The sequence below is a fragment of the Phyllobates terribilis genome, unplaced genomic scaffold, assembly GCF_046119375.1.
Source record: "Phyllobates terribilis strain yellow unplaced genomic scaffold, ASM4611937v1 Scaffold_7__3_contigs__length_470593459, whole genome shotgun sequence".
In the NCBI taxonomy this organism is placed as follows: Eukaryota; Metazoa; Chordata; class Amphibia; order Anura; family Dendrobatidae; genus Phyllobates; species Phyllobates terribilis.
The window spans coordinates 39745417-39772057 of NW_027362767.1; the positions used below are offsets into that span (position 1 = coordinate 39745417).

Sequence of the window (26641 nt, forward strand, 5' to 3'; positions counted from 1 at the left end):
GCAGAATTTTTGATTGATTAATGCTTTCATTTATAAGTACCCTCTGTCATCAGGAGGTGAGCAGCACTGATGACATTGCATCTTCCATGAGCAAATTGATTTGCAGGACCCCGGACAAGAGCCCTGTGTACATCCTCCTCCTACCTGCCGGCATCTCCCTACAATGTCGTGGGAGCATTCGGCTACAATAATGGCATCGCATTGGGCCAAAACATCAGGAGGCGCAGGGGATGCAGAAGGTACGTAGGGGCTCCCATCCTGTGGCCACTGAATGCTGGACATGGCCACTAAATTAATGTGGATCGATTCGCTCATCTCCATGCATGCCATCATCTGCGCCGCTCAACTCCCAGTGACCATGTATCAGCGGATGGTATAGGGGTGCAGTACCTCTACACTGATCAATGGCAGCACATTTTTAGTTGATTTGTCATTTGGGAACTTCACCAATAACCTCAGACTCCCCTCATTAGGCCTGAAAAAAGCATATCAGATTCCAATATTAAAGAGATGAAGCTTTTTCTTGAAACGGCTAAAATTAAATCTTTATTAAACTTAAAACATCTAAAAAGGAATACAATATGTATTCATATATAAATGCAAAATATACAAAAAGATGGGGTACAAGTACAAGAAAAGATGGCGTGTATACCTAGATATAAACTTATGTACTGCACTGCTAAATCTAAGGTCCAGACCAAACGTAAAATACATAGGGGGTCCTATTAAGTAAATCGTATGTATTTTAAGTTTGGTCTGGACCTTAGATTTAGCAGTGCAGTACATAAGTTTTATATCCACGTATACCCACCATTTCTTTTCCTGTACTTGTACCCCGCCTTATTGTATTTATATATGAATACACATTGTATTTCTTTACATTTTTTTTTTTATTTATTTTTTTACGTTTAATAAAGATTTAATTTTAGCCCTTTCAAGAAGAAGCTTCATCTCTTTAGTGTTGTCATATGGGAAGGTGAATATCCCTCCGCATTTACATGAAGCCATAGTGCTACCTGGTATTTCAGGTCCGCACGTTCCTGCCTATTCTGCACGGTTCTAGTCTGGTATCTGCGCAGGATGAGTGTGATCCGGCAGAGCCCATCTATGGCAGCCACGTACCGTTCTGAGCCTCGATGACGGCTGGCTCTACCTGATCCAGATCCTCCTTCACGCTCATCTGCTTGTCGGCGATGACTGCTTGCTGCTTGTGCAGCTGCTCCTGGATTTCTTGACTCATAACCTGAAGAGGATCATATTATTCCGAGGATCCATTCGGGGGCTCCAAATACACACATGTATGTACTATAAACCCCCCGTATGTTAAGCAGGATTATTAATAAACCCCTCACCTTTTTCTTTTCAGCCTCTTGCTGATCCTTCACCATTTTCTTTAACTTGTCATTAGCGGCCGCGTTTTTCACTTCTAGTTCCTGACTTTTAATCCTCAGGTCACGACGCAGTTCTTCCACCTGATGACAAGAAAGAGGATTTACCTTACAATCAGCAGCCAGACTTGCTTCATTATGCAAGTTCTGAATAAAATCTGGTTTCCCAATGTTACACCCCACCACAGCCGCCCCTTCCCCATTGGGAGGATAGTCTTGGTTTTTCCCACCTGATCAACCGTTTCTTTGATCTTTCGCAGGCCGACGTTCAGATGCATCTGCTGCTCCTCCAGCTCGCTGCGCTTCTCATTGAACAGATCGGCATAGTGGTTGATGAAGTCCAGGTAATGACGTGGCGTGATCGCCATGGTTCTGCCTCCTCGCTTGGCAAGGCGGGTATTGGCCTGTGGGTAAAGCCTCAGTCAGTGCACACAACTTCACACATTCGGCTGTATGATCAGCGGCTTCATTGCTGGGTGTATGCGTAGGATTGTAGATAAGGAGCGACTCTTGTTCGGGACCCAAATAAGGAGCCATAAGAGTAGGCGGACACCCGTGCTGCAGGGCAACCTCACTAGCGGGAGGGGGACAGCAGGGTGTTGTCAGGTAAGACTAAGAATAATAGCATGTCCCCTTTTAATAGAGTAGCTGACATTACTGAGACTCTACGGTCCCTATAACACCTACAACAGCAGGGATGTAGCATTACCTGGTGAAGGGTCTGGTGGACGAACACGCAGCCGTTGACAATGGCTTCCCTGTGAGTCGGAGGCTGGGGTAGCTTGTCGTAGACCACAGGCATGTAATCGGGTACAATGTAGTTCGGTTTTTCAAGATCCATTTTGCTTGTGAACTCCTTTCCGACTTGGTAGAGCGCCTCCGTCGACCAGTCACCAAACCAATTCAGCACGCACCTAGTAATACATGGAAAGGCGATGAATCAACATTTATCCGAGAAGTGGGTCCTATCCTGGCACCTTGGGATCAGCAGCAGCAAACAGACCTGTTAAACAGAGCGGGGGAGGTGGCCGCTCGGTCCTTCAGACCTTCTGAGGACGGGTTCATGGTGAAGACGACGTGGAGGTTGCGGATGACCTGGCTGGTGAACCACTTGTACAACTCCTCGTGAGAGTCCAGCATGAGTCCTTCCTTCTGGGCTCCCTCCTTACATTGTGTCATCAGCGTGGAATATTCATCACCTTCAAACAAGCCGGGAACCTACAGAAATAAGAAGCGCAGGCAGTGAGCACCCACGTGTCCAGAATTCCCAGCCACACACAACCTCACACACTGACTTTACCTCTCCGTTGGCCAACAAAGTGTTCATCCGCTCCAGGAACCCGGAATCCAGGACGTTGGACTCATCCATGATGAAGGCTATCTTCTCATTTTTGCAGCCCGAGCGTCTCAGCACAGTCCGAAGATCTTCATCAAAGTCCTCCCCGGTGTATTTCCTGTGAACCTACATCGACGGAAGGAGAAAAGACTGTGAATGGAAACTACGGGAAGAGACATCGCCACCCGAGCGAGACAGACACAGACCTTAATCTGGTAGACGCTCAGACCGTTCATCCAGGCGACAAAACGCGACAGCGTGGTCTTCCCGGCTCCACTTACTCCAATGAGAAGCAAGTGACCCTGAGGCTGGCGGAAAATTCTGAAGAGGAAGAAAAATGCGATCTGTAATAGTGCACATGTCCTATTTCTGGGCGGGCGGCCGGCCAACAGATGTTACATCAGCGCCTTTAATTTTCAAACACCCAAGTCGGAGGTGCCACAATACCGATGGGCATAATGAGGGGTGGATTAAGAGTAGCAAGGGCCCCGGGCAGTTTAGAAGGAGAGGCCCCCCGGCGCCATCTATACACAGCGGGAGGCCGCACGCCGCCATCTATACACAGCGGGAGGCCGCACGCAGTCACGCACACACACACAAACATATACATACATACACACATTTGAAACACAAAAATACATATAAAAAGACATCACACAATGATATCTGCCTTCACTCACTCACCATCCCCCGGCTCGGCTCCAGTCATCCAGCTCCTTTCCGGTGCAGCAGTGCACACTGACGTCATGCTAGCAGACACGGCCTTGCACAGGGCCGTGTCTCCTGTGACACGGCCGGGCCAGCACACAGGGAAGTTAACAGGTGCAGTGCTGGCCCGGCTGCCGTGCACAGCTGCTGGGGGGGGGGGCGGTCCAGGGGCCCCCCGCCTCTGCCGCATTGGCGCCCAGATATTATGAGGGCAATCTGGCCATGGGCCGCCCGGAGCCCTGGGCGGTAGCCCAGATTGCCCTCATTATAATCCACCTATGGGCGTAATCAAGATCTGACAAGCGGCTGACGGACACCAGAAGCCATGTCAGCAGCACCTCCATCCTCCTGATGGTGGAGTGACTTTACCTGTCAATCCTGAGGACGTGGTCCAGGACTTCATTGAACAGTACGAGAGGTACATCCAGTTCTTCCTCGTAGAAGACTTTCAGGCGAGCCTTGACGTAGTCTCTCAGCTCCTCCTGGTCCACGGGAATGTAATCCTGCAAGAACGGCGGAGATTTAGCGTGTGGATGATCAAAGCCATGTAACGAGCTCCGTCCCGAGCGGTGTGTCATCCAGGAATACCTTGGACAACCAGTTGCTGTACAGGATGGGCCGGTTTAATGCCTTCTCTTTCTCCACATTGGGGAAGTGCTTCAGGGCGACCATGTCAATATTCTCATCGGTCCAGCGTCTCTCTTCATCTTCCACGAGTCTGACGTAATAAAGATAAGAGCAAAGACAGATGTAGCCCGGCACTGAATGCGGAGAGCGATCACGTTGCCGGCAGCCATAAAGTGCAAGCTCACCTGTCCTGGAAGAGGCGAAGAGCTTCATGGGCCCAAATTCTGATCAGTCCTTCCACAGGCAGGGTCTCGAGTGGCCGCAAGGCTTCAAAAATGCCTCTCACCCACCGCGTCATTTCACGGGGGGAGTAGATGTAGTGGGGCTGCGTGTCCTGAGTAAATCGCTCCTGCAATCACAAGTAATGAGGCAGGGCGACTACATGGAAATATGGGCCGAAAAGACCCCGATTATTATACATCACTTACCTGGGACATTGTGTAAAACTCAACCATGGCGGCGGTCAGCGGCTCTGCGTACGTGCGCAGCGACGGAATGAGCCTCAGCATTGCGCGGTTGAAGGTGCCATAGATCTGGGTCAATGATGCGGGTCCTGGATAGTCCACGTACACCACAGGGACGTGGCGCAAGAACCTAGATGATGGAAGATCACTCTGGTGACGCCAGTGTAAGAACTGGCATTAAAGTGACCCCCATACCAAACTGATAAAGGAGGAGCAGAAAATGGCAATACTGCTCCCTACCTGTGAGACAGCGGCTTTCTTCCAGGATCAGTAGGAGGATTGCAAGCGCCTACAAACTGAATTCTTTCCAGTTTGACCCAGGTTTGATCCGAGGTCCTGTAGAAACCTCCGTGTTCCACCATCTGTGCAAATAAGACGCCATATAAAGTCAGATCATCATGGCTGGTGCCAGCAATATAGAAGCCTCAACCCTACAAGAGGCTTCTATGCATGATATAAGCACCTGACGGATGAAGGAGATGACCCTCTGGGTGCCATATTTGTCCATATCGGGCAAGTTTATTTCATCGCAGAATAGTACCAGCCATTTTCCAAGCTGCACGGGGGCAAGGACGACACCGTTCGGGGTCCGCCGGTACTCGCAGTAGTGATCGAAGGTTTTCAGGAGCAGCTCTGGGGTGGTGGCACTAGAGAAGTTCAAACCAACAACCTGCAAAGCAAAAAAAAAAAGCGGTAAAGCGATGCTGAAGTAACAGGGAATTCATTCAAAAACCCTTAAGAGCACAAAACATTTCAGCTTTACCTCCATGTCGGGCAGAGCCCTTAAAGCACTGAAGAGCGTCATGGTCTTTCCTGAACCAGGAGGACCGCACAGGACAAGAGGTTTGTGTTCGGCCAGCCACGTGTACAGGAGGGCCTCGTGCCGCACCGTATCCAGCGTGGGAACAACCACATCCGGTGCCGCCACTTTGTGAGTTTCGACTTCGATCTGAGGAACCTTGGATTGCCAAGGAAGCCACTCGCCACTGATCGACACCTGGACATTGGCATTAAAACGTTAGGATTGATGGCTATAAAGAAGTATGATCAACCATGCATGGAAGCAGCCACGTACCTCATAGTCAATGATCGGGATGTTAGGGGTAGTTGGCAAAGGAATTGTGGTGATCCTTCTGATATACTCGCCAAGTTCTGCCCTCATTTTCAGACGGCCATCGCCGGAGAACGACCACAGTACGGCATAAATCAGATACCGCTGTAGAAAACACAATATCAGAAGGGAATAATCGGCTGAATCTAAGATAAAAGTGAACATTTTGCTCTATCCTCTTACCTGTATGTAGCGTTCTAACTGGTCGATGGGCATGGGGAAGTCTGGGTGGTTGGCATTGTACTGCGCGATATTACGACAGGCCTGGTGCAGCATTGAGAAGAGCGAGCCCAGGCATCGCAGGCGAGTCAGGTCCATGATGTGCTCCAGCTTGAAGGCATGTTCCAGGGCCTTGATCACCAGCCCGCTGGATGTGAAATACGGCTGCAGAACCGTCGCTGCATCCCGCTGGATCTAAGGAAACAAAATATGACGTTTCTGAAACTGATAAATGTGATCACGTAGCAGTATCCTATAAGGGTTGTCCAGCACAGGTCACCTCCATATCGCTGCCGCTGATGAAGTCGTGCACCCGTGTTATTAGTTAGGATGTAGATGTGATGGTACTGGATAACAATTTTAATGCTACAGAGATTTACTTTAAACAAGCGTATAAAGTGGTGACCATCAAGCAGATGACGGTTGTGCTGAGCACGTACCTGCAGCATGGGCGACGAAGACTCTTCTCCTTCATCTTCTTTGCCCTTTCTCATTCGCTGAGCTTCATCTTCGCCTTCATCCAGTGGGATACTGCGCATCCTGGCCAGGAAGTTGTTGAAGATCATGTCTGTGCTCAGAACGTCCTCGCTGAACCAGACCATGCCGCATCGAGACACCGTGGCCAGCGTGGCATACTTCAGGTCCTGGACTTCGAACATGATGCGGACCTGCGGTGAAAGAAGTCAGGCACGATCAGCCGCCTAAACTATATGGATCTTAAATGCTTACGGGCAAAAATGCCAACACACCCACCCACGCCAAAAAACAGGTTACGGACGTAGCCTTTTACATGCTCAGTGCACTGAATCTCTGCAATTCTGACACCATAGTGCAACACGTCTGGTGGGAAGCAATTCTCTAATATTAGAAAAAACATTGCCACCTTCTTCCATACACAGCGCTGTCCTCGTATGCAGCGTCGCAGATCAGCTCCAGTCGCATTAATGGAACCGAGCTGCAGTATCAGACATGGACAGGTGCGGTTTTTGCAGCCATGTTTTTTTCTAATACTGGACAATCTCTAAGACACTTGGGAAAAAATATTCTGACCATTACGGTTAAGTAAAAACACAATACTACTATCGTCAGACATTACATTTGGGGGCAGGCTGAGACGCTCTCCATTCGGAAGCGTGAGGAGTTTGTTATCATCCAAGACGGAGTTCAGGTTCTCAACCCATTCAGGATCCACATCACCATCGAAGATGATCCACTGGCGCTTCTGTAGCTCCCCACGGACATTGTCAATGATCCTGGGAAGAGAAGACGTTTAAAGGAACAGGTTTTAGTTTGATTGAAAAGCTGCAGCCCCGGGTACGAGGGACTAGGGTGACATTTGGAGGTAGACTCACTTCCTGAGGACGTGGGTGAACAGCCCATCGGTCCATTCTCGGGTGTTTGGATCCAGGGTGCCGTACAGATGGTCTTTGCTGATGGCTTTAGGATCAATGATGTGAGCGACTCCTTCCACTCCCTCCAGTCTCTCCAAAGCCTTCAGCAGCACTCTCCATGCCAAGGTCTTGCCACTGCCCGAGGGTCCAACCATCATCAGGCCGTGGTTGATTTGGGTGATCTGGTAAAGCTGAAGGACCTGCATGGAGATGGACATGGGTTAGTAGTAACGTTCAGTCACACCTCAGGCTAACGGAGCCATTTATTAGACATCCTACCTTCTCCACCCACATTCCACCAACTTCTTCTCCATCTCCGTATGTCAGGTACATCTCCTGGCACACCTTCTTCAGCTCCTCTCGGAGTGCGGTCATTTCACCGCGGTGGTACTGAACTCCAGGGAACACGTCGGACAGCAGAGAGAAGAGCAGAGGGATGTCTTCTGCAACCAGCTTGGGCACCATGGTCTCACAGACGCTTTGGATCAGGATCTGCCAAAATCAAAAGTGTGAGTCCATGACTAGATCACTGCACAAGAGCGGCGCCGCCGAGCAGTCGTTGTGGGGGTGAAGGAGCTTACTTCTTGCTCAGGCAGATTCTCCGCCACTTCTCCTTCATCGGTAGCTTCTCCACGTTCTTCCTTCTCTTTCTTGATCTTCTGAATGCGCTCTCGCTTCACATTGCCGGCGCTCACCAAGACGCTTTTCAGGGCTCGAAGGCCAAAGTCGTAGTGGCTCTGAGATGACAGCTGCTCGTCACACAATCTGCAGGCGGAAAAATAAATAAAATACTAATTGAGTTCTTCAATATCTAGTAACAAAAACGGCTGCATTACCAAAAACAATACACCCCAAGTCATTTTCCCCTGTGCCGATACTTAGAGAAATCACGGTTTTATTAGGCACCAGAAAATTGAGGACTTGGACTAAAGCCTGAACTTTTTCAGCATCACATGAAGACAATTAATGCTGTATAGCGAGGAAACAAGATGTCCTTTTAACCCCTTTATGACATTGCAATTTACTGGGGTCCCCCCTCCTCTCCTTTTTCCAAGAGCCATAACTTATTTTTCCCCATCCCCATATGAGGGCTTGTTTTTTTGCAGAATGAATTGTACTTTTAAATTAAATCATTTATTTGGCCACAGTATACTGGAAAATGGGGGGGGAAAAAAAAAAAGTGCATTTCCACAATTGATTGTTTTTTATTAGCCATGTTCACTATATGGTAAAACTGACCTGGAACTACTATTCTCCAGGTGTGTACAAGATTGTAGATAACAAACATGTACAGTTTTTTTTTTTTAATTTAAGGGGTGAAGAAAAATTTGGAAAGGTTTTTTTCATACAAAAGTTTGCTTTTGTTGTCATTTTCCCGAGACATTTTCATTTTTCGGGATCTGGGGCTGTGTGAGGGCTTGCTTTTTGCACCCTGAGCTGAAGCTTTTACTGATTTTTGGGGTAGATAAAATGTTTTGATCACCTCTTGTGGTATTTTATTATGATGTTGCGGCTGCCAAAAACCGTAATTCTAGTGTATTGATTTTTTTCTCATTATGCAGTTTACGGATCATATTAATTTACTTTATATTTTAATAGATTGGACATTTCTGAACGCAGCAATACCAAGTGAGTATTTTTTGTTTTATTTTTAATGGGGCAAAAGAGGGGGAGTTTTGAACTTGTGTTTTTTTTTTGTTTATTTCCAATGTTTGGAAAAACTTTTTTTCCCCACTTTTTACTGTACGTAAAAAGTCATTAAATAATTCATTATCTGCAGGGAAAAATGTGGGCTCGGTATGTGAGCCCGCATGAGAGGCAGGGACATGACACATGGCGTAACTGTACATGATATGTCGTGAAGGGTTTAAGCAAAACTAATGGCCAACACTTGGTCGTTCACATGGTGCAACTTCATTCACTTACTTGAAGAATGGCACAATTTTGTTAGCCAGCACTTCGGCGGTCCGGAAGCCTTGGGAGTACAACATGACCTGTGCGATGAGCTGGCGGTCGGGTTTGGTCATGGCCAAACTGCGGAAAAGTTTCTTCAAGTTGTCTGGCAGGTTGGATCTTCCGGCATAACCAGGGTTCATGGTGATGAAGATGGCCATGTCAGGGCTGACTTTCACTTGCTTGTTCAGCAGTTCGCAGGTGATTGTGAGAGCTGGAAGACAATGGGACACATTGTGTAACTTGTGATCTTATTTTGCTCCTAGCATTACAGGCTGTCATCGCTTACTTTTGTCCCGGTTTGGGTTGGAGTGCTCCCTCAGAGCCTCCTGGATGCACTGCACTTGCTGAGAAACTGCGGACAACATGCGTTCCTCCAATCTGTTGAACTCGTCAAAACATCCCCAAGCTCCGACCTGGCACAGACCCACAAAGATGCGGCCCATAGCCTGGAAGAGAGAAGGTGGTCAAGTGGAAACCATCATGACGCCATGGGATCGGAGAGACTACAGCTTTAAATCATTACTTACTTGGAAGTCAAATGTTTCGTCACAATTGAAGACCAGCACGAATCGGCCGAGTTGGTGTCCAAGGGCTTTGACGGATTCAGTCTTTCCAGTACCCGCAGGGCCTGTGACAACACATAAATGGTTAATAGTCACAGCCTGTATACTGATAGCAATGTCTAAAGGTCAATGTTAGAAGGATGTAGACTTGCCAAAAGGTGAGCCTCCGAGCCGGGCCTCCAGAGCCTGGGTCATGGTCAGGTAACATCGGTCAGTCAGAGGGGTTTGCACGAGTTTATCCTGGACGCCCAGGTATTCAAAGCCGTAGTTGAATTTTGCATTTGCCATCTGGATGGAGAGCTGCTGCAGAACATCGGTCTGTTTGGGATCAAAGTAGAACCTCATCTGGCTCAGCCACTCAAATGACTTGGAGTTGTCAATCCGGATCTTCATGAGGGATCTGGTGACATCTCTCTGGTGCACCAGTTCTGTTATCTGTGGAGCAGTAGATCCATTAGCCAAACATAAAAGTAGCAGCCATCAGATCAAGCAGATATCAGACGCTACTCACCAAGTGCTCCAGTTTCCTCCTCCGCAGAGGCGGCTGCTCCATCAACACCGAATCAGCCAGGACATTCAGTGTGGCCTCCACATTGACCTGCACGTCCTGCATGGGGCTGAAGTCACCACCACCATTGGACATGAGTGTGAGAGCAGACTCTACGTTCTCAGACCAGGCGATCTGAGCTGAGAGGACCACAAGCTGAGCCTAATGGAAAGGAATTAAATGTCAGGGGCTTTAAGGTTTAATAAAAACAGGAGTGTGCACCAGAATGGCTTCTGTAATACACTGCATATTCTGCTCCTGAATAGCAGCACGAATCAGCCACGATCCATACTACAGGCTGCCATGATCCATACTACAGGCAGCGCTTCTGAATAGTAGCACGGGGCAGCTACGATCCATACTACGGGCGGCGCTTCTGAATAGCAGCATGGAGCAGCCACGATCCATACTACAGGCAGCGCTTCTGAATAGTAGCACGGGGCAGCCACGATCCATACTACGGGCGGCGCTTCTGAATAGCAGCATGGAGCAGCCACGATCCATACTACAGGCTGCCATGATCCATAATATAGGCTGCGCTTCTGAATAGCAGCTCAGAGCAGCAATGACCAATACTGCGGGCTGCGCTTCTGAATAGCAGCACGGAGCAGCCACGATCCATACTACAGGCTGCGCTTCTGAATAGCAGCACGGAGCAGCCACGATCTATACTACAGGCTGCGCTTCTGAATAGCAGCACGGAGCAGCCACGATCCATACTACAGGCTGCGCTTCTGAATAGCAGCATGGAGCAGCCACGATCCATACTACAGGCTGCCATGATCCATAATATAGGCTGCGCTTCTGAATAGCAGCTCAGAGCAGCAATGACCAATACTGCGGGCTGCGCTTCTGAATAGCAGCACGGAGCAGCCACGATCCATACTACAGGCTGCGCTTCTGAATAGCAGCACGGAGCAGCCACGATCTATACTACAGGCTGCGCTTCTGAATAGCAGCACGGAGCAGCCACGATCCATACTACAGGCTGCGCTTCTGAATAGCAGCACGGAGCAGCCACGATCCATACTACAGGCTGCGCTTTTGAATAGCAGCACGGGGCAGCCACGATCCATACTACAGGCTGCGCTTCTGAATAGCAGCACGGAGCAGCCACGATCCATACTACAGGCTGCGCTTCTGAATAGCAGCACGGAGCAGCCACGATCCATACTACGGGCTGCGCGTCTGAATAGCAGCATGGAGCAGCCACGATCCATACTACAGGCTGCGCTTCTGAATAGCAGCATGGAGCAGCCACGATCCATACTACAGGCTGCGCTTCTGAATAGCAGCATGGAGCAGCCACGATCCATACTACAGGCTGCGCTTCTGAATAGCAGCACGGAGCAGCCACGATCCATACTACAGGCTGCGCTTTTGAATAGCAGCACGGGGCAGCCACGATCCATACTACGGGCTGCGCTTCTGAATATAGTAGCATGGAGCAGCCATGATCCATATTACGGGCTGTGCTTCTAAATAGCAGCACGGAGCAGCCACGAGCCATACTATGGGCTGCACTTCTGAATAGTAGCATGGAGCAGCCATGATCCATATTACGGGCTGTGCTTCTGAATAGCAGCACGGAGCAGCCACGATCCATATTACGGGCTGTGCTTCTGAATAGTAGCACGGAGCAACCACAATACATACTGCGGGCTGTGCTTCTGAATAGCAGCACTGAGCAGCCATGATCTTTACTGCGGGATGCTCGTGTATATAAACCAGGACAGAGCATCCCTGCCATGTCCCCTCGGCTTCTGTATCTAGTATGGCAGCCAGCACAGACATGAAATCTTACAGCGCTGGCTCACATACTGCACACAGGAGCTTTAACACAACAGGTTACACCGTCTTCCTACTTCATAGACATGAGCAGTGACCGGCGTGGCCCTCAGCCGGTCTGTGTTGCCATGTAGAAACAATCTGCTATGCAATATTTTTGGAAAAATCATTGTGCAGACTCCGGTGTAAAGGAAGAAGCGAGAATTTGGCACTTGTCACTTACCTGGTACTTGTCAATCCAGGAGATGTAGGTAGCGGGATCGATGGCTGAGGATTTCCCAAAGATCTCAATTTCAGTCACCGACTCCGCCAACAACTTGGCCAGAGTGACCCTCATTTCTTTCTCCACAAGAGTCAGCCACTCATTGATCTTCGGATGCTCAATGATGGACACAGGAGTCTTGAAGATCACCTGTGAGGACGCACATAATCCAGAGGATTACCGTAATACAGTGTGGAGCAGATCCCGCTGCCTCCATTAGTGAACGTCCCCGTTATCCTTACCTCCTCTCCTTCCCGTGAAGAGATTCCCAGCACCACAGAACTGTCTTCGTTCAGAATGATGCTGGAAACGCCGGCAAACATTTTCTTGAAGTGTTTCTGAAGTTTGGCCACGTTTTTACTATTGCCGATGATTTCCAGAAGATCCTCATCACCAACGAAGTAGAATCTAAAATTTGAGTTAAAAGAGAAAAAAAAAAAAAAAAGTCAGCTCCTTAGATGTGTAACCAGTCCTGATCTCAGCAGAGAAGAGACTGCAGACGAGCAGTCACTTACTGTCAGTGTCTCTCGTAGAAAAGGAGGCAGGAAAAAAACAAAAAACACACACATGTCCACCCTTCCAGCAGAGGGAATATGGATTTCTGTTCTCCGACATCGAAGGATTACACATTTATGGGATGTAATTTCTAAAAAAGGACGATAAGGTAAAACCACAGACTCACCGTGGAAATGAGGAACGCTCCCTTTCCAAATATTCTCCAAGAGCTTTCTGGATCTTGCCCAGTAGGTCGGCCAGTCTCTCCAGAGATCTCTGCACTCCTTGGATGTTCAGAACGTCCATGACCAGAGGAGACTTTGTGACCTTCTTCATCAGCGACACAAACTCTGTACTGATACTGCAAGGACAGGACAACATTATATCAGAGACAAGTGGTGGCTTGTTCACACGCTCAGGATTTGGATGCTGAAATCTCTGAAACCCAATAACCAATATCACATCTTAGGCAAGTAAATAAGGTATTTATCGGATCCGCTTGTAAAATAATGTCATGTCCCACGTGTATGAACACATCCAAATAAAGAGCGGGGAGGGGGAGATGGTGGCAGATACCTCTGGAAACGCTGCGTCTCCACGGGAAGCAGGTGTTTGATGTCCGCGCTGCCAGTGAAGATTCCCTCTAGGTAAACCCAGCGTCTTTGGACATCGATCCACACATCAAAAAGAGACATGATTCTGTTCAGTTTATCTTCCCAGCTTAGGGCGTCTTCTTCAAATACCTTAAAAAGAGCAGAGCGCAACGTCTAAATGAGAGGACGGCTCCACGGAGACTGCAAGACATGCAACTGTATGGCCGGGCTGGTGTGGCCATGTGTCATGTAACTGTATGGCCGGGCTGGTATGGCTATGTGTCATGCAACTGTATGGCCAGGCTCTTGTATCAGAAAGGGGGCCATAGTATATAAGTCTTCTAGAGATATCGCTCTAGTGTAGGACATTACCTTGTAGTAAGGAGAAAGCTTCATGGCGGAGACACTGTTGATGTGCTCCTTGACTTTATTGAACAAGTCGTCCCAGCCGCGGATCAGACGACATTTGTTCTGGTAGTTGACCAGGTCCAGCTCATAGGCATTCCACACTTCTCGGATCTGGGGACAATCGGAAACAGACGGATAACTGATTAGTTTATCCACAGTCTTTCCTGCACTGGCAAAGTAGTGCAATGCCATGCTACTTGCCAGCGGACGCACAGTATAGCCACACGACTACACGTCTGAAGACACTGGAACCAGAGACGATGTAGTAAAGTTGGTCATAACCTGCAACCGTGTACATTAGTCACCACCAGCCTTACCTGCTTCAAGAATTCTTCCAGCGCCATTTCTCCTTGAGCGACCAGAAGAACGTCCTTGACAATCGCCTCGTTCCTCTGCAGGTCAACGTCCCAGATTTGGCCCAGGGTGAGCTCGGACACCACCCAGTTGACGTGCAGCCTCTTCATTAGCTGCTTCCAGTGCCGATCTTTCAGGGCTTCTGACTTCAGCTCGATGACCAGCATGTTCACCTGGTGAAAGGCAGCAGATGGCACCTTGGTACATGCAACATCTATACAACAACTAAGTTTACCGACAAAAAACAGGTTTCACCTTCATGTAACCCTTCAGGAGTCTCTGGACGTATTCGTAGGACGCATACTGCCGCAAGCGAGCAGGGAAGTTCTTCAGCTGATTCAGGAGCCCATCCAAGCTTTGCCGAAGCTGTAAAGAGCAGAAATCGATGTAATCCAGCCCATGTCTGTATGAAGGATGTTCCTTCTAAGGCAGGGTGGGGTATATAATACATACCTTGCGTGGTTGGACAGACACCCACGGCTGCTCCTTCATTTGGTCAATCTGTTCCCAAACTTTGGACAGTTCGGACCAGACACCTTTGAGATCTTGCAATTCTTCCAATGCGACCTACATGTCAGAGAAGTATTCAATTCCATGTGGTCACCATTTCACAGTTTGGGACTCAATTTGTATATAAACACACATGCGAAAATCACCTGAACACGGTCTTCACTGCCGCTCAACAACCCCGTGTCTGTCAGTTCTAAGGCCTCTTTGGCTTTGGCACATTTTTCTCGGTCATCTTTCAGCCTGCCAAACTTTCCTTCGTATATAGTGAGGGCCTGAAGGGCTTCCTCGGGTCGCAGGCTTCCCTGGGGGAGTGGGTTAAACAAGTTAGAAGGTTCAGCAATACATGCAAGAATTGGCAATTTAACCACTTTTACAGAAATGCAAAGTGCGAGACTTGTACAGGCAAACATGGGGCTGCATGCATGCACGAAATTCCAGCTATTCTGACTTGCGTGCGCCCCCATAACGTACGTAGCAGGACGCCGCAATACCCTTCTGTCTGGTTCATAACTAGAGCAAACACCATAGACCATGATCTTACAGTCACAGGCTTGGTCTTCTCCCAGTCGGTCAGCAGATCGATGGAGCGGCTCTCCACGGCTCGGTCCTCCTGGACGATCTTCATCTGCAGATTTGCCACTTGCTGCTGTATGGCAGAGTCTTTGCGCCTCATGATGTCATTAAACGCACCCCATTCACCCTCGATGTTGTCAATGTAGAGCCAGGAGGAGGGGAACTGGAAGCGCTGTTTCTCCAGCAGGCGCTGTCCGTTCCTATAGAGCTGGAGGAGAGAAGGGCACGGTCAACTCTCTGCAGAGCGCAAGACAGCGGCGAAAGAACGGGAAAATAAAAGAAAGGACGGTGACACAAAGTAGAGGAGACGCACATCAACTTGTTTCTCAAACTGCTTGATCTTCCTCTTCAGAGACTGCACATAAGTGATGAAGGTCACAGCATCGGACGTGCTTGCCGTGTCCACCGAATGCTGCTCCAGTTCTTGGCGAGACTGCGAGGAACAAGGGACGGTTACGTTAGATGTAACGGAGGACCTCCAAGCCTGGGACAGATTTTCCAGGATCAGACTTCACAATACGCCATAAACTTTTATACCTTAGAAATCTGAGAATGGAATTCAGTCATGTTCTGGCCGAGCATCTGTCCGAATTTGCTGAGCACCTCCTTGTGCCAAGAGTCATATTTCAGGTTCACTTTGGATTGCACTTTTCCGTAGTCAATGATGACCGGACCGAACTCCTTCCTGGTCTCGGCGTTATCAAACGTCCCTCTGGCCTTTCGGATCTGAACCAGCAGCGCCTGCCATTTGTTGAGATCTTCTTCCAGGCGATTGTAGATGTTCTCCGCCTGCATGTCCCACAAGCACTGATACTGCAGCCATACCTGCGGAGAGCGAAGGGCAAAAACCTCATTTATGGAGCAAATTTATATAAAAATATCAGACCAATAAGTTACAAAATAAATCAATTTGCTATATCGAAGAATTTGACTGCTGGAATATTACCAAGCGTGGAAAGGTCATACACATGTCAGCCCCTGTGCACATTGATATCAAGTATGGAAGAGAGAGCTCTCTCCAGTGCCAGATGAACAGTTTGCTTCCTCGCTAATCTGGCAATGTCCATTTTTGGTGTGCGCAGGACTAATAGGTCCCAGATTAATGTAATGTAATGTCCCCAGATGCCCAATATGACCCATGGCCTTATCGCACCTTAACATACTGCTCCACCTCTGTGACAATGGCCATAATGGCAGCGTACGCTTCATTTACAACAGCAGGTCCGTCCGGCAACCGGGTCAACGCGTTGCGATAATATTTCTCCTCTTCCATTAGCTCGTAGTGGATGCCCACCTATACCACGACAAAGAGGCAGCTTGTTATGTCTGATTAAGACAGTGAGGAAGATGTGGGGAGTGCTGAATATCTGCGGACGGGAATGTACCTGGTATCTCTGGCTCTGGATTCGGGGCAGGGACAAGACGACTGTTTGCCAGGAGAACAGCTCCTGAAATAGTTTGTACCTGCAGTCCTCAATGGGAGGATTCAGGTAAATGACCTGATTGGTGATGCGCAGCTCGTGGACCACATTCTGCAAAGGAAAAGGTAAAAGTGGCATTGCGTGTAAAATCCGAGCAACCGGACAAAATTAGAGGAAGCGCGGACGTCGCGTACCTTGATCTTGGGTTCACCACCTGGTTTGTGGCTGACCTGGGGGGCATCAGTGTCCATGTCAACTTCTGCTTTGTCATCAGCCTGACCCATCAGAACCAGGGTCCACGTCTTTAAACCTGCTTGCACACGGACTCCCAAGATCCTCTCGATCTACAAGGTGAAGGAAGAAGCATTGAATACAAAAGCTCATGCCCAACATGTGAACATAAAAACCAAAATGAATGAAACTACAAAGAAAAACAAGGCCACATTAGCCTACAGGATGTCTACGATACTGCAGCGTACATCCATGACCGTTACCTCCATATCAAGTTTGTTGACCCAGATGGGAAGGTTGGAATAAGAATGGAGATTCAAGTCATCCACAGCCTTCTGGACTCTGTTTAGGATCTCAGAGAAGGTTTTGTGCTCGTACATGCAGGTCTCCAGAGATCGAACTTCCAAGTCTATTTTCTCTTCAATAATGAGGAGGTCATCCACCTGAGACAAAACAACTTATTACAAAAACAAAAGACAACAGGACTGGCTGGCACGGCGCGCCTGGCCCGGTTCCTACCTTTTCTTGGAAGTTGAAGACATTCTCTGCCAAACGCTGCACATAAGGATCGAGTTTGTAGGACTCCCAGACCAACGCGATGCCCTCAGCAATCAGAGCCTGGACCTCCTTCTTAAGACCTGCAACCAGGAGGCTGATACTGTTGCGTTCTTCCACCTTCTCACACGTTCGCTCGTATGTTCGGACGCTTTCGATGAGGGAGATGGCAAACGGATACAGCTGGTTCGCCTGATGCGCCTTGTTGACTATGGCCAATGGGACACGGAAGCCGAGCCACTTCAGATTGCGGACCTCTTTGGACAGGGTTATGATTTCCGGCAGAAAGTTCACCTTCAGCTTCAGCACATTACCAGTCCTTCCCCTGGCACGAGTGCTCTCGATGGCAAAGATGCGCCCGGCCACACCAAGGTTGCGCTGTTGAACTTTCCTCGCCCAATCGTCAAAGATCTCTTGGGTATTGAGCTTCATGCGGAAGCTGTCTCCATCTTGCTTCAGTTTCTGTCCTTCCACGTGGTTTTCCCACCCTTTGCCGAGGACATCTTCCACCCGTTTCATGTAAGCGGTCAGCTGCCGGTCAATCTGTTTGGCCCAAATAATGGAGCCAGAGACTGGAGGGAGGTCCCGGGCATGGCTCATTTTGCAGGCTTGGCTTTGAGGGTATTGCACCTTGAACTTGTCGTGAAGGGATTCGATGTCGTCTTTGACCCGCTGGATGAGCTGAGTCTGATACTCCCGGATGGCTCCTCTGATGTGAGGTCGGACAAAGAGTGCGTTGAATCGGGAGAAGATCCTGAACATTTCGTTAGCATTCTTTGCTGTGCCGAGCTGATCTCTGAGACGGGCGGTGATCCTCGTCTCCACCCTGTCGATTCTCTCATCGTATCGCTTCAGCGCAGCCTCCCATGCCTCCGTACCTTCCTTAGAAACATCCAAACCATCCACTTCCTTCACATTTTCGTAAGCGAGATTTACTTCCTCGATGGCGTTGGCATCTGCAGCATCAAAGAGGACTTCTGCCACCTTCATGTCCTGAGGCTCAGGGACGTCCCCCTGGTTCTGCTGTGCAACAGCGGTCACCTAAAACCAGAGACATTGAGGCGTTAGAAGCCCAGTAAATGCAGACAGGGCCAAAGGATAGGTCCACTAATTACATTCACCACCCATTAACCATGAAAAGGGTGCGATGTTGTGCATGCTCAACCATCGCTCTAACCACCACTTCTGTCAGTCCCATAGAAGTGAACGGAGTGGTGGTCCAGCATGTGCATTAGCACTCCAGTCACACAGGGCAAATCAGGGGTCCCATTGATCACGTATCCATAGGATAGGTGGTAACTTGATTAATAGGGGGTCGCTGATGTCAGGTCCCCGTGATTTAAAGTGCCACACTGGATTCAGATGTTGGCAGCACATGCCTGATCCATTAGATCCCCGGGGGTTACAGTTCTCTACCTCCTATCCTATGTGATCGGAGCCAGCAGTTAAGGTCGTACCTGTGGTCTCAGCACCCGGACAATGACCGCCCTCAGCTGCTCGTGTTGGCGCCTGAATTTTCGCATCTGGTCCAGCCGGGACTGCAGCTTCCTGTGAGCCGGATTAATCCTCCAAACCATTTTTAGGTTCTCCTCACGTTTCCGCTTCACAATGTCTCTCAAAAGAACTTGAAGTTTCTCGTATTCGTCGTCCCAAGTTTGGAAAACTTCAAAACAAGTGACCATGACCTGACGAAGGAAAACAATGAAGTGTGTCAAATTTCAAGGGGGTGCATAAAAACTCAGCAATACAAAAAACATGGTTGCCTTAATTCAGAAAGCGCCCCTCTCATCCCTGAGGTGCACTTGGTATTGCAGATCAGCCCCATGAAGGTTGTATACCAAAAGCAGCAGAAGGACAAGGACGTTGTTTTTTAGAAAATCACAACCATGTTTTTTAGCCTCATACAGCCTTTTACTGATGTCCCATCTGATATTTTATAGAAGGAAACAGTCATTGACCGAAATAACCGACACCAGAGAAGCTTTTTTTACTTGAGATACTCAACACTTAAAGGGTGTCTTACCTTCTCGAACTCTTCGTAGGCCACATGCATGAGCTTCCTTGTACCAAGGACTTTCAGGAGCTGAGAACTGAGGTCCCTGGATATGGCCTCCACCAGCCTCAGCGCCCTCAGAATTGGGTATTTAGTGTTCCTGATTTTTCGGAGGTGAGTGAAAATGGCGACCAGAGTCTGGCGGATTTTGTCCAGCTCTGTGGCGGACAGCAGGTCGTTCAAAGGAAAGTCCTTCATGAGAGGGTTGTAGTCATTCACAGTTTCCAGGGCTTGTTTCAGACCTGAGAAGAGCGATGAGGAATAAAGAGAGTTAATTGTTGTTTTAAGAAAGGAATTGTCCTTCCTCTGGGGCCGAGCAGAGCGAGCGTTACCTGTGTCCGTGTCAAAGCTGACGGTGGCGTGAAAACGCTTCCCATGCTTCAGGATGTCCAGAGTCAGGAGAACCTCTGGGCTCTCACGTTTCTCTTGAATGCGGTACAGCGCCCTCTCCAGGTTCAGCCAGAAACTGATTTCTTGCAAAGCCGTTCCAGAAGCCGGATCACGATCAAGTTTTGTCACCTGCAAAATAAAACCTAATTTACTGCAAAGCTAGAAAGCAATCCACATTAAACTTGGAGTCACAAATCCTGTATTATACTCCAGAGCTGCATTCACTATTCTGCTGGTGCAGTCACTGTATGATTACTATATACCTTTTGTATTTCCCGTATCCAGCGGTTGACACCGGATTGCAGCTGGTTGAGGAACGTGGGATCCTCCACCTTGTCTCCAAAGTCTGTGACCTTGGGCTTCTCGCCCCGCTCGTAGCACTGCTTGGCCACGTTGGTGATGTTCGGGTGGATCATCAGACTGATCTCTGGGATCTCGATGTTCTGCTGCAGATGCAGAAGTCCCATCTCCAGCTCCGCAATCTTCTTTTCCACAGAGGGAGCCATCTTGTCGCCATCTCTGAAGACAAACACATTGTTTATTTAATCATTACGACTATTTGATAAGGGCCAGTCTGTGCCCCAAAAAATGACCACGTCCATCAAGTGATCGCCAGGTAAACAGCAGCCTCGTGTTTGGACTCGGCCGCCCCTCACCTGTCCGCTTTGCCCGATTCACGGATGTAGGACTTGAAGAAGGGGGCGACGGCGTTACTGATGAAGGAGTGCAGCGTTTCGTAGGGGGAATCCTCGCTGAGCGTCAGAACCCGCAGCTGGTTAGAGATGGGTTTGTCAGCGTCAATGACGGGCGTCCTCTTAATGAAGGCCAGGCTGGAGGAGAACAGAATTACTGTGAACAAGCTGGTGAATCCGCGCTAGGGTCGCCCAACAAGACGGGGCGCCGGCCGCTTCATGTTACCTGTTGGACTTCAGTCCGTAGTGGATGTCGATATTCAGTTTGTAGGAGATGAATTCTCGCTCCTCTTCTCCTTCGTCACCAACGTCCTCTGCAGGGAAAGGCAAAAACAAAGAGGTGAGCTGGTAACAGCGGGAGAGGACGAGGCACCGACACCAGAACTGAAGCATTATCAGCGCCTCCTCCCTGGACTCCGCACCCCGGGATCTCACCGGCCTCGGGTACCCTAGATCGGAGCTGTCAATCATGACGCAGCCTCGCCATGTCGGCACAGTTATCGGCCACATTGTGGGCGCACAACAGACATCACCTCGCACTGTGGACCCCGAGGTTCACCCCATAAAGCAGTCAGAAGGGGCCAGACAGGGGTCCGGAAATACACAGCCCTCTGGGGCTAGTATACCCATCTCAGCAGGGCTGTGGAGTCAGTAAACCAAACCTCCGACTCCCTCATACACGGCTCATGTGTAAGTGATAAATTTACTGTCGCAGATTCATCTCAGCTAAAAGTCCAGACCCTTAGATCAGGAATAGGACAGACATTTATAGGACATTTCATTACTTTCCCAAATTCTTATGAAAAAAATATTCCCCACAAACTGCATTGTCCTACTGTACCCAATTTATTATATATTTTAGGAGTCGGTCCATTTTATACCGACTCCACAGCCCTGCATCTCTGAGGTACAATGTACATGGATGCCACATGGCGGGTGCAGGTGTACGGCTCAAATCACTGCCAATTAACCTATCACTAAGAGGAGAGAACCCAGTGCTTCACTCACCAAATGCCATTGGGATGGGCAAGCAGACAAACGTAGGTGGCGCTGCAGTGCGGGCGGCGATCCCGCAGGAGGCGCTAGAGTGCGGGCGGCGATCCCGCAGGAGGCGCTGCAGCGCGGGCGGCGATCCCGCAGGAGGCGCTGCAGCGCGGGCGGTGTAATGCGGGTAGCGATCATGCAGGTGGTGCTTGATGTGTGATGTAGTGCGGCAGTGATCTGGCAGGCGTCGCTGTGACGGGCGGTGCAATGCGGGCAGTGATCCGGCAGGCGGCGCTGTGACGGGCGGTGCAATGCGGGCAGTGATCCGGCAGGCGGCGCTGTGAATGGCGGTGTACCGCGGCAGTGATCCGGCAGGTGTCGCTGTGAAGGGCGGTGCAGTGCGGCCAGTAATCCGGCAGGTGGCGCTGTGACGGGCGGTGCAGTGCGGCAATGATCCGGCCGGTGGCGCTGTGCAGGGGCTGCGCTCCCGGTGACAGCGGCCTCACCTTTCAGCGTCGTTCTCTCCACCAGGACGGTGTGAATCTGCGGGTCAGACAGGAACTTCCTCATCTGCTCCAGGGCGCTCTTCTCCTCCAGCGCAGCCTCCAGTGAGGCCGGGGCGTCTCCGCCATCCTCCAGCAGGAGAGGCACCAGCTTCCTGATGTGTTTCTGCAGTACCGAGGTGTCCGCCACGTTCTGCACCGCCGCCGATACCTCCAGGTTACCGGGGCCGTCATCTCCGCCGGCCGTGTCCGTCATTGCTGCTCCACTCTGCACCACAGCCGGGAACAGAGTGACAGGGAGCGGCTGAGATCTGCCACACAACAGGGGGAGGAGTCGTCTCTGGGGGCGGGGGGTAGGTGCGGGGATTTATGGGAACTGAAGTCCAATCCACCGTCACCGCTCAGCGTCTGGGAATGACGAGAACTATAATTCCCAGGAAGCACCGCGCGGGGCTCAGACAGGGAGGGAACCGCAGCATTACATGGCTCTTTTCTCTGCAAGAATAAGATGCTGACAAGGGTCCACCCAGCCTCACTGATCCACCCCAGACTCACTGATTGACACCCCCAGCCTCACTGATCCATCCTCAGACTCACTGATCCATCCCCAGTCTCACTGATTGACCCCCCCAGCCTCACTGATCCATCCCCAGTCTCACTGATTGACCCCCCCAGCCTCACTGATCCATCCCCAGTCTCACTGATTGACCCCCCAGCCTCACTGATCCATCCCCAGTCTCACTGATTGACCCCCAGCCTCACTGATCCATCCCCAGTCTCACGGATTGACCCCCCAGCCTCACTGATCCATCCCCAGCCTCACTGATCCATCCCGTCTCACTGATTAACCCCCCCAGTCTCACTGATCCATCCCCAGTCTCACTGATTGACCCCACCATCCTCACTGATCCATCCCATCTCACTGATTGACCCCCCAGCCTCACTGATCCACCCATCCTCTCTGATTAACCCCCCCAGCCTCACTGATCCATCTCCAGTCTCACTGATTAACCCCCCCAGCCTCACTGATCCATCCCCAGTCTCACGGATTGACCCCCCCAGCCTCACTGATCCATCCTCAGCCTCACTGATCCATCCCGTCTCACTGATTAACCCCCCCAGTCTCACTGATCCATCCCCAGTCTCACTGATTGACCCCCCCCATCCTCACTGATCCATCCCCAGTCTCACTGATTAACCCCCCAGCCTCACTGATCCACCCATCCTCTCTGATTAACCCCCCCAGCCTCACTGATCCATCTCCAGTCTCACTGATTGACCCCCCATCCTCACTGATCCATCCCCAGTCTCACTGATTAACCCCCCAGCCTCACTGATCCACCCATCCTCTCTGATTAACCCCCCAGCCTCACTGATCCATCCAGTTTCACTGATTAACCCACCAGCTTCACTGATCCAGACATCCATCCTTATCTTCACGGAACCATCCATTCTCTCTAATCCATCCAGTCTCAGCATCACTGATCTATCCCCAGCCTCACTCATCCATCCAGTCTCCCTGATTAATCCCCAGCCTCACTGATGCATCCTCATCCTCACTGATTCATCCTCACTGATCCATCCCCAGCCTCACTGATCCATACATCCATCACCAGCCTCGCAGATCCTTCCTCACTGATCCATCCCAAGCCTCACTGATCCATTCACCTGAGCCTCATCCTCACTGATCCACCCATCACCATCTACATTCTCACTGATTCACCCATTCTCTGCCTTATACCCACTGATCTGTTCATCTCCAGCCTAATCCCAAATGACTGATTCATTTATTCCCAGCCTCATATTCGCTGATCCATCCATCCCCAGCCTAACTGATCCTCCTATTCCCATCTACATTCTCACTGACCCACCCATCCTCATATCCACCGATACATTCATCTCCAGCCTAATCCCAACTGACCCACACATACCCAGCCTTATCTTCACTGATCCACCCATCTCTATCTTGATACTCACTGATTAATTCATTCCCAGCTTCATACTCACTGATCAAACCATCCCCAGCCTCATACTCCCTGATTCACCCATCCCCAGCCTCATACTCCCTGATTCACCCATCCCCAGCCTCATACTCACTGATCCATCCATTCTCTACTTGACCCCCACTGATCCATCTATCCACAGCTTCATACTCACTGATCCATACATTCCTAACTTGCGTGATACTCATTGACCCACTCATCCTCATATTCACTGACCTGACCCACTAGTCCCTATACCCACTAATGATCTTATCCTCAGCCTCCAGCTTAATAAACCACTCAGTTTATGGTGGCTCAGTGGTTAGCACTGTTGCTTTATAGCACTGGGGTCTTTGGTTCAAATCTCTCCAAGGAGTTTGTATGTTCTCCCCATGTTTGTATGGATTTCCTCGGAGTTGTCTGGTTTCCTCCCACACTCCAAAGACATACTGATAGGGAATCTAGATTTCGATCCCCAATGAGTACAGTGATGTCTGTACAGCGCTGCGGAATATGATGGCGCTATATAAGTGAGTAAAATAAATATGTTCTCGCTCACTGAGCCATCGCTATATGGCTGCATATCACCTGATACTGTCATTGCCACGTACAAACACTAGGTGAAGCCCTCTGCTCAATATCCTTTTATTTTTCGAATAATTATAGAAAGACGGCAGAAAAAAATGGATAAAAAGAATTTGCCGCTTTTCTGCCGCGCTCATTTTTAAGCATGGTTTTTTTTCCCACTACATATAGGTAGATTTTTAGAATCTGCCAGGTTTGTAAATGGTTTAATATCTGCTTTGTCATCCCCCAAGAAGGGCTGTGATTGTGGCCATATTATTTATACAAATAAGGTGCTCAGTGTTCCCCGGTCCAGGATCCCTTCCACTCTTCCTCCCAAATTCCTTTTTCAACAGCAGCCCATCATTTTGCCCCGACAGACGCCCTTTAAATTTATGTGAAAGTAGAGTAACACGTAAATATGAACTTTGTATGTAACGTGCACGGTTTGGCGCCACATTTTGTATTAAAAACAGATCTGACAGCAGAAGACCATAATGAAGCGTCGGCCGATCACTCCAGATTCTGGACAATTCATGGAAAGATGTTTTTAATTTTTTTGTTTTCCTGACGCCGATGTTTCAGTCCTCGGCGAGGACAGTTGGTACGTGGGTGTATGTTATTCTCCATCGTCACCTCGTGCAGAACATTCCTCATCCTCTGTTAACAGCAGATTTTATAGACAACGGATGTGATGGAAAACAACATAATTATATCCAGAGCGGCAGATGTAAAGGGATCCTCTGCCCCTGCCTGCAGCCACTTCCCATAATCCCCACAGAAGGACCCAACGTGCCCATTACTTTCAATGAACAGTGTAATACTTCATTTCTCCTCTAGGGGTGCTGCAGAAGAATCAAATACTTGCTGCCCTGGTTGCAATTTCTGATTGGTGTAATGTCTAGTAATGAGACTCCCTGTGAGCAGAGATGAGTGAATGTCAAGGAACTAACTAAATTGGACAATCCCTTTAAGAAGGACAATCTGATCGAGAGAGTTATGCGATACAACGAAGGAAGACCCGACCTGGTCCCATAAGCTGTCTCCCCCACACCCCCGATCTGGATCAACACAAGTGAGAAATCACAAATCTGTTGACCCTGACAGAATTGTAACTTTATTGACACCTTACAACTCACAAGATGACATCCGCCATATTGAAAGTCAGATTTTTTTTTTTATTGACTCCAAATAATACACCAAGAGCACAGGAGATTGTAAGTGCTACGCAGAATATCTGGAGGAGCAGGAGGTCTCACTCCCCTAATATAAAAAAAAAATTAAGCTAGAGGCAATGGCGGCAATCTGGGTAAATTTACAAGTGTGCAAAAAAAAAAAAAAAATCTTTTAAATTTGAAGCCATAATCTGTACACAGGACCATTTTGTACAAAATATGAAGTCTAAAGTTTTATTACTTATTACCATAAAACAAAGTACAATGTATGTACAATATTAAAATGAAGAAGCCATACTAAAGCCACACTAAAAAGACACTCGTCATAGTACTGTCGACATTCCTCGTGTACAGGTAAAATCTCTGGAAAGTGTGTACAAGAAACTTCAGAAAAAAAAAAAAAAACAATCACCAAAAGTAACAATGCTACCGCGTCCGTCCCTCCTCCTTCCCGTGTAATAATACATATTAATTTGGTTTAGTCTAATGGACCAGGAAGATTAACACACAAAATTGTTATTCGGGTCCAAGTCCGGAATAGTTTTTTTTTTTTTTTTTTGTTTATATGGAATTTTGAAAAAAAAAAATCCCAGCCGATTTGTGGGATTTGGTGAATGTTTAGCATAAAAAAAAAAATCTAAACAATAGGTGAAGAAATGGAGTAATTACACAGGCAGGAAAACAAACATGGTGGAACAGGTTGGGTTTGGTCTGGAAGAGGTGGGAGAAAAAAATTAAAATAATTCCAGAAATAAATGGACCTTGGAATAAAAAAAAAAAAAACAGCAAAAGATGGAA

At 49.0% G+C, this 26641-nt stretch overlaps 1 protein-coding gene across 2 annotated transcripts in view; it reads right to left on the minus strand.

Moving 5' to 3' along the window:
- The window catches only part of DYNC1H1 (dynein cytoplasmic 1 heavy chain 1), a 34848-nt gene extending 12372 nt beyond the window's left edge, over nt 1-22476 (minus strand). For both annotated transcript variants that reach the window (XM_073638399.1, XM_073638398.1), the window contains exons 1-50: nt 22126-22476; nt 20862-20949; nt 20600-20773; nt 20207-20462; nt 19886-20072; nt 19524-19795; nt 18958-19185; nt 17465-18541; nt 17209-17388; nt 16909-17058; nt 16679-16825; nt 16447-16587; nt 15831-16118; nt 15607-15726; nt 15262-15501; nt 14867-15022; nt 14664-14777; nt 14466-14576; nt 14174-14383; nt 13821-13967; nt 13432-13598; nt 13043-13216; nt 12603-12768; nt 12322-12510; nt 10275-10472; nt 9916-10198; nt 9728-9828; nt 9487-9646; nt 9171-9411; nt 7826-8009; nt 7524-7736; nt 7206-7444; nt 6950-7106; nt 6294-6521; nt 5818-6048; nt 5599-5739; nt 5287-5520; nt 4987-5193; nt 4764-4885; nt 4488-4653; nt 4245-4408; nt 4021-4150; nt 3802-3935; nt 2931-3045; nt 2689-2850; nt 2392-2606; nt 2098-2302; nt 1619-1792; nt 1353-1472; nt 1123-1243 (exon numbers count right to left, since the gene is read on the minus strand). In XM_073638399.1, coding sequence (XP_073494500.1) covers nt 1123-1243; nt 1353-1472; nt 1619-1792; nt 2098-2302; nt 2392-2606; nt 2689-2850; nt 2931-3045; nt 3802-3935; nt 4021-4150; nt 4245-4408; nt 4488-4653; nt 4764-4885; nt 4987-5193; nt 5287-5520; nt 5599-5739; nt 5818-6048; nt 6294-6521; nt 6950-7106; nt 7206-7444; nt 7524-7736; nt 7826-8009; nt 9171-9411; nt 9487-9646; nt 9728-9828; nt 9916-10198; nt 10275-10472; nt 12322-12510; nt 12603-12768; nt 13043-13216; nt 13432-13598; nt 13821-13967; nt 14174-14383; nt 14466-14576; nt 14664-14777; nt 14867-15022; nt 15262-15501; nt 15607-15726; nt 15831-16118; nt 16447-16587; nt 16679-16825; nt 16909-17058; nt 17209-17388; nt 17465-18541; nt 18958-19185; nt 19524-19795; nt 19886-20072; nt 20207-20462; nt 20600-20773; nt 20862-20949; nt 22126-22378 — 9880 coding nt within the window. In that variant the 5' untranslated portion in view covers nt 22379-22476. The remainder of the gene's footprint in view (nt 1-1122; nt 1244-1352; nt 1473-1618; nt 1793-2097; nt 2303-2391; nt 2607-2688; nt 2851-2930; nt 3046-3801; nt 3936-4020; nt 4151-4244; nt 4409-4487; nt 4654-4763; nt 4886-4986; nt 5194-5286; nt 5521-5598; nt 5740-5817; nt 6049-6293; nt 6522-6949; nt 7107-7205; nt 7445-7523; nt 7737-7825; nt 8010-9170; nt 9412-9486; nt 9647-9727; nt 9829-9915; nt 10199-10274; nt 10473-12321; nt 12511-12602; nt 12769-13042; nt 13217-13431; nt 13599-13820; nt 13968-14173; nt 14384-14465; nt 14577-14663; nt 14778-14866; nt 15023-15261; nt 15502-15606; nt 15727-15830; nt 16119-16446; nt 16588-16678; nt 16826-16908; nt 17059-17208; nt 17389-17464; nt 18542-18957; nt 19186-19523; nt 19796-19885; nt 20073-20206; nt 20463-20599; nt 20774-20861; nt 20950-22125) is intronic.
- Between the last annotated feature and the right edge of the window lie 4165 nt (nt 22477-26641).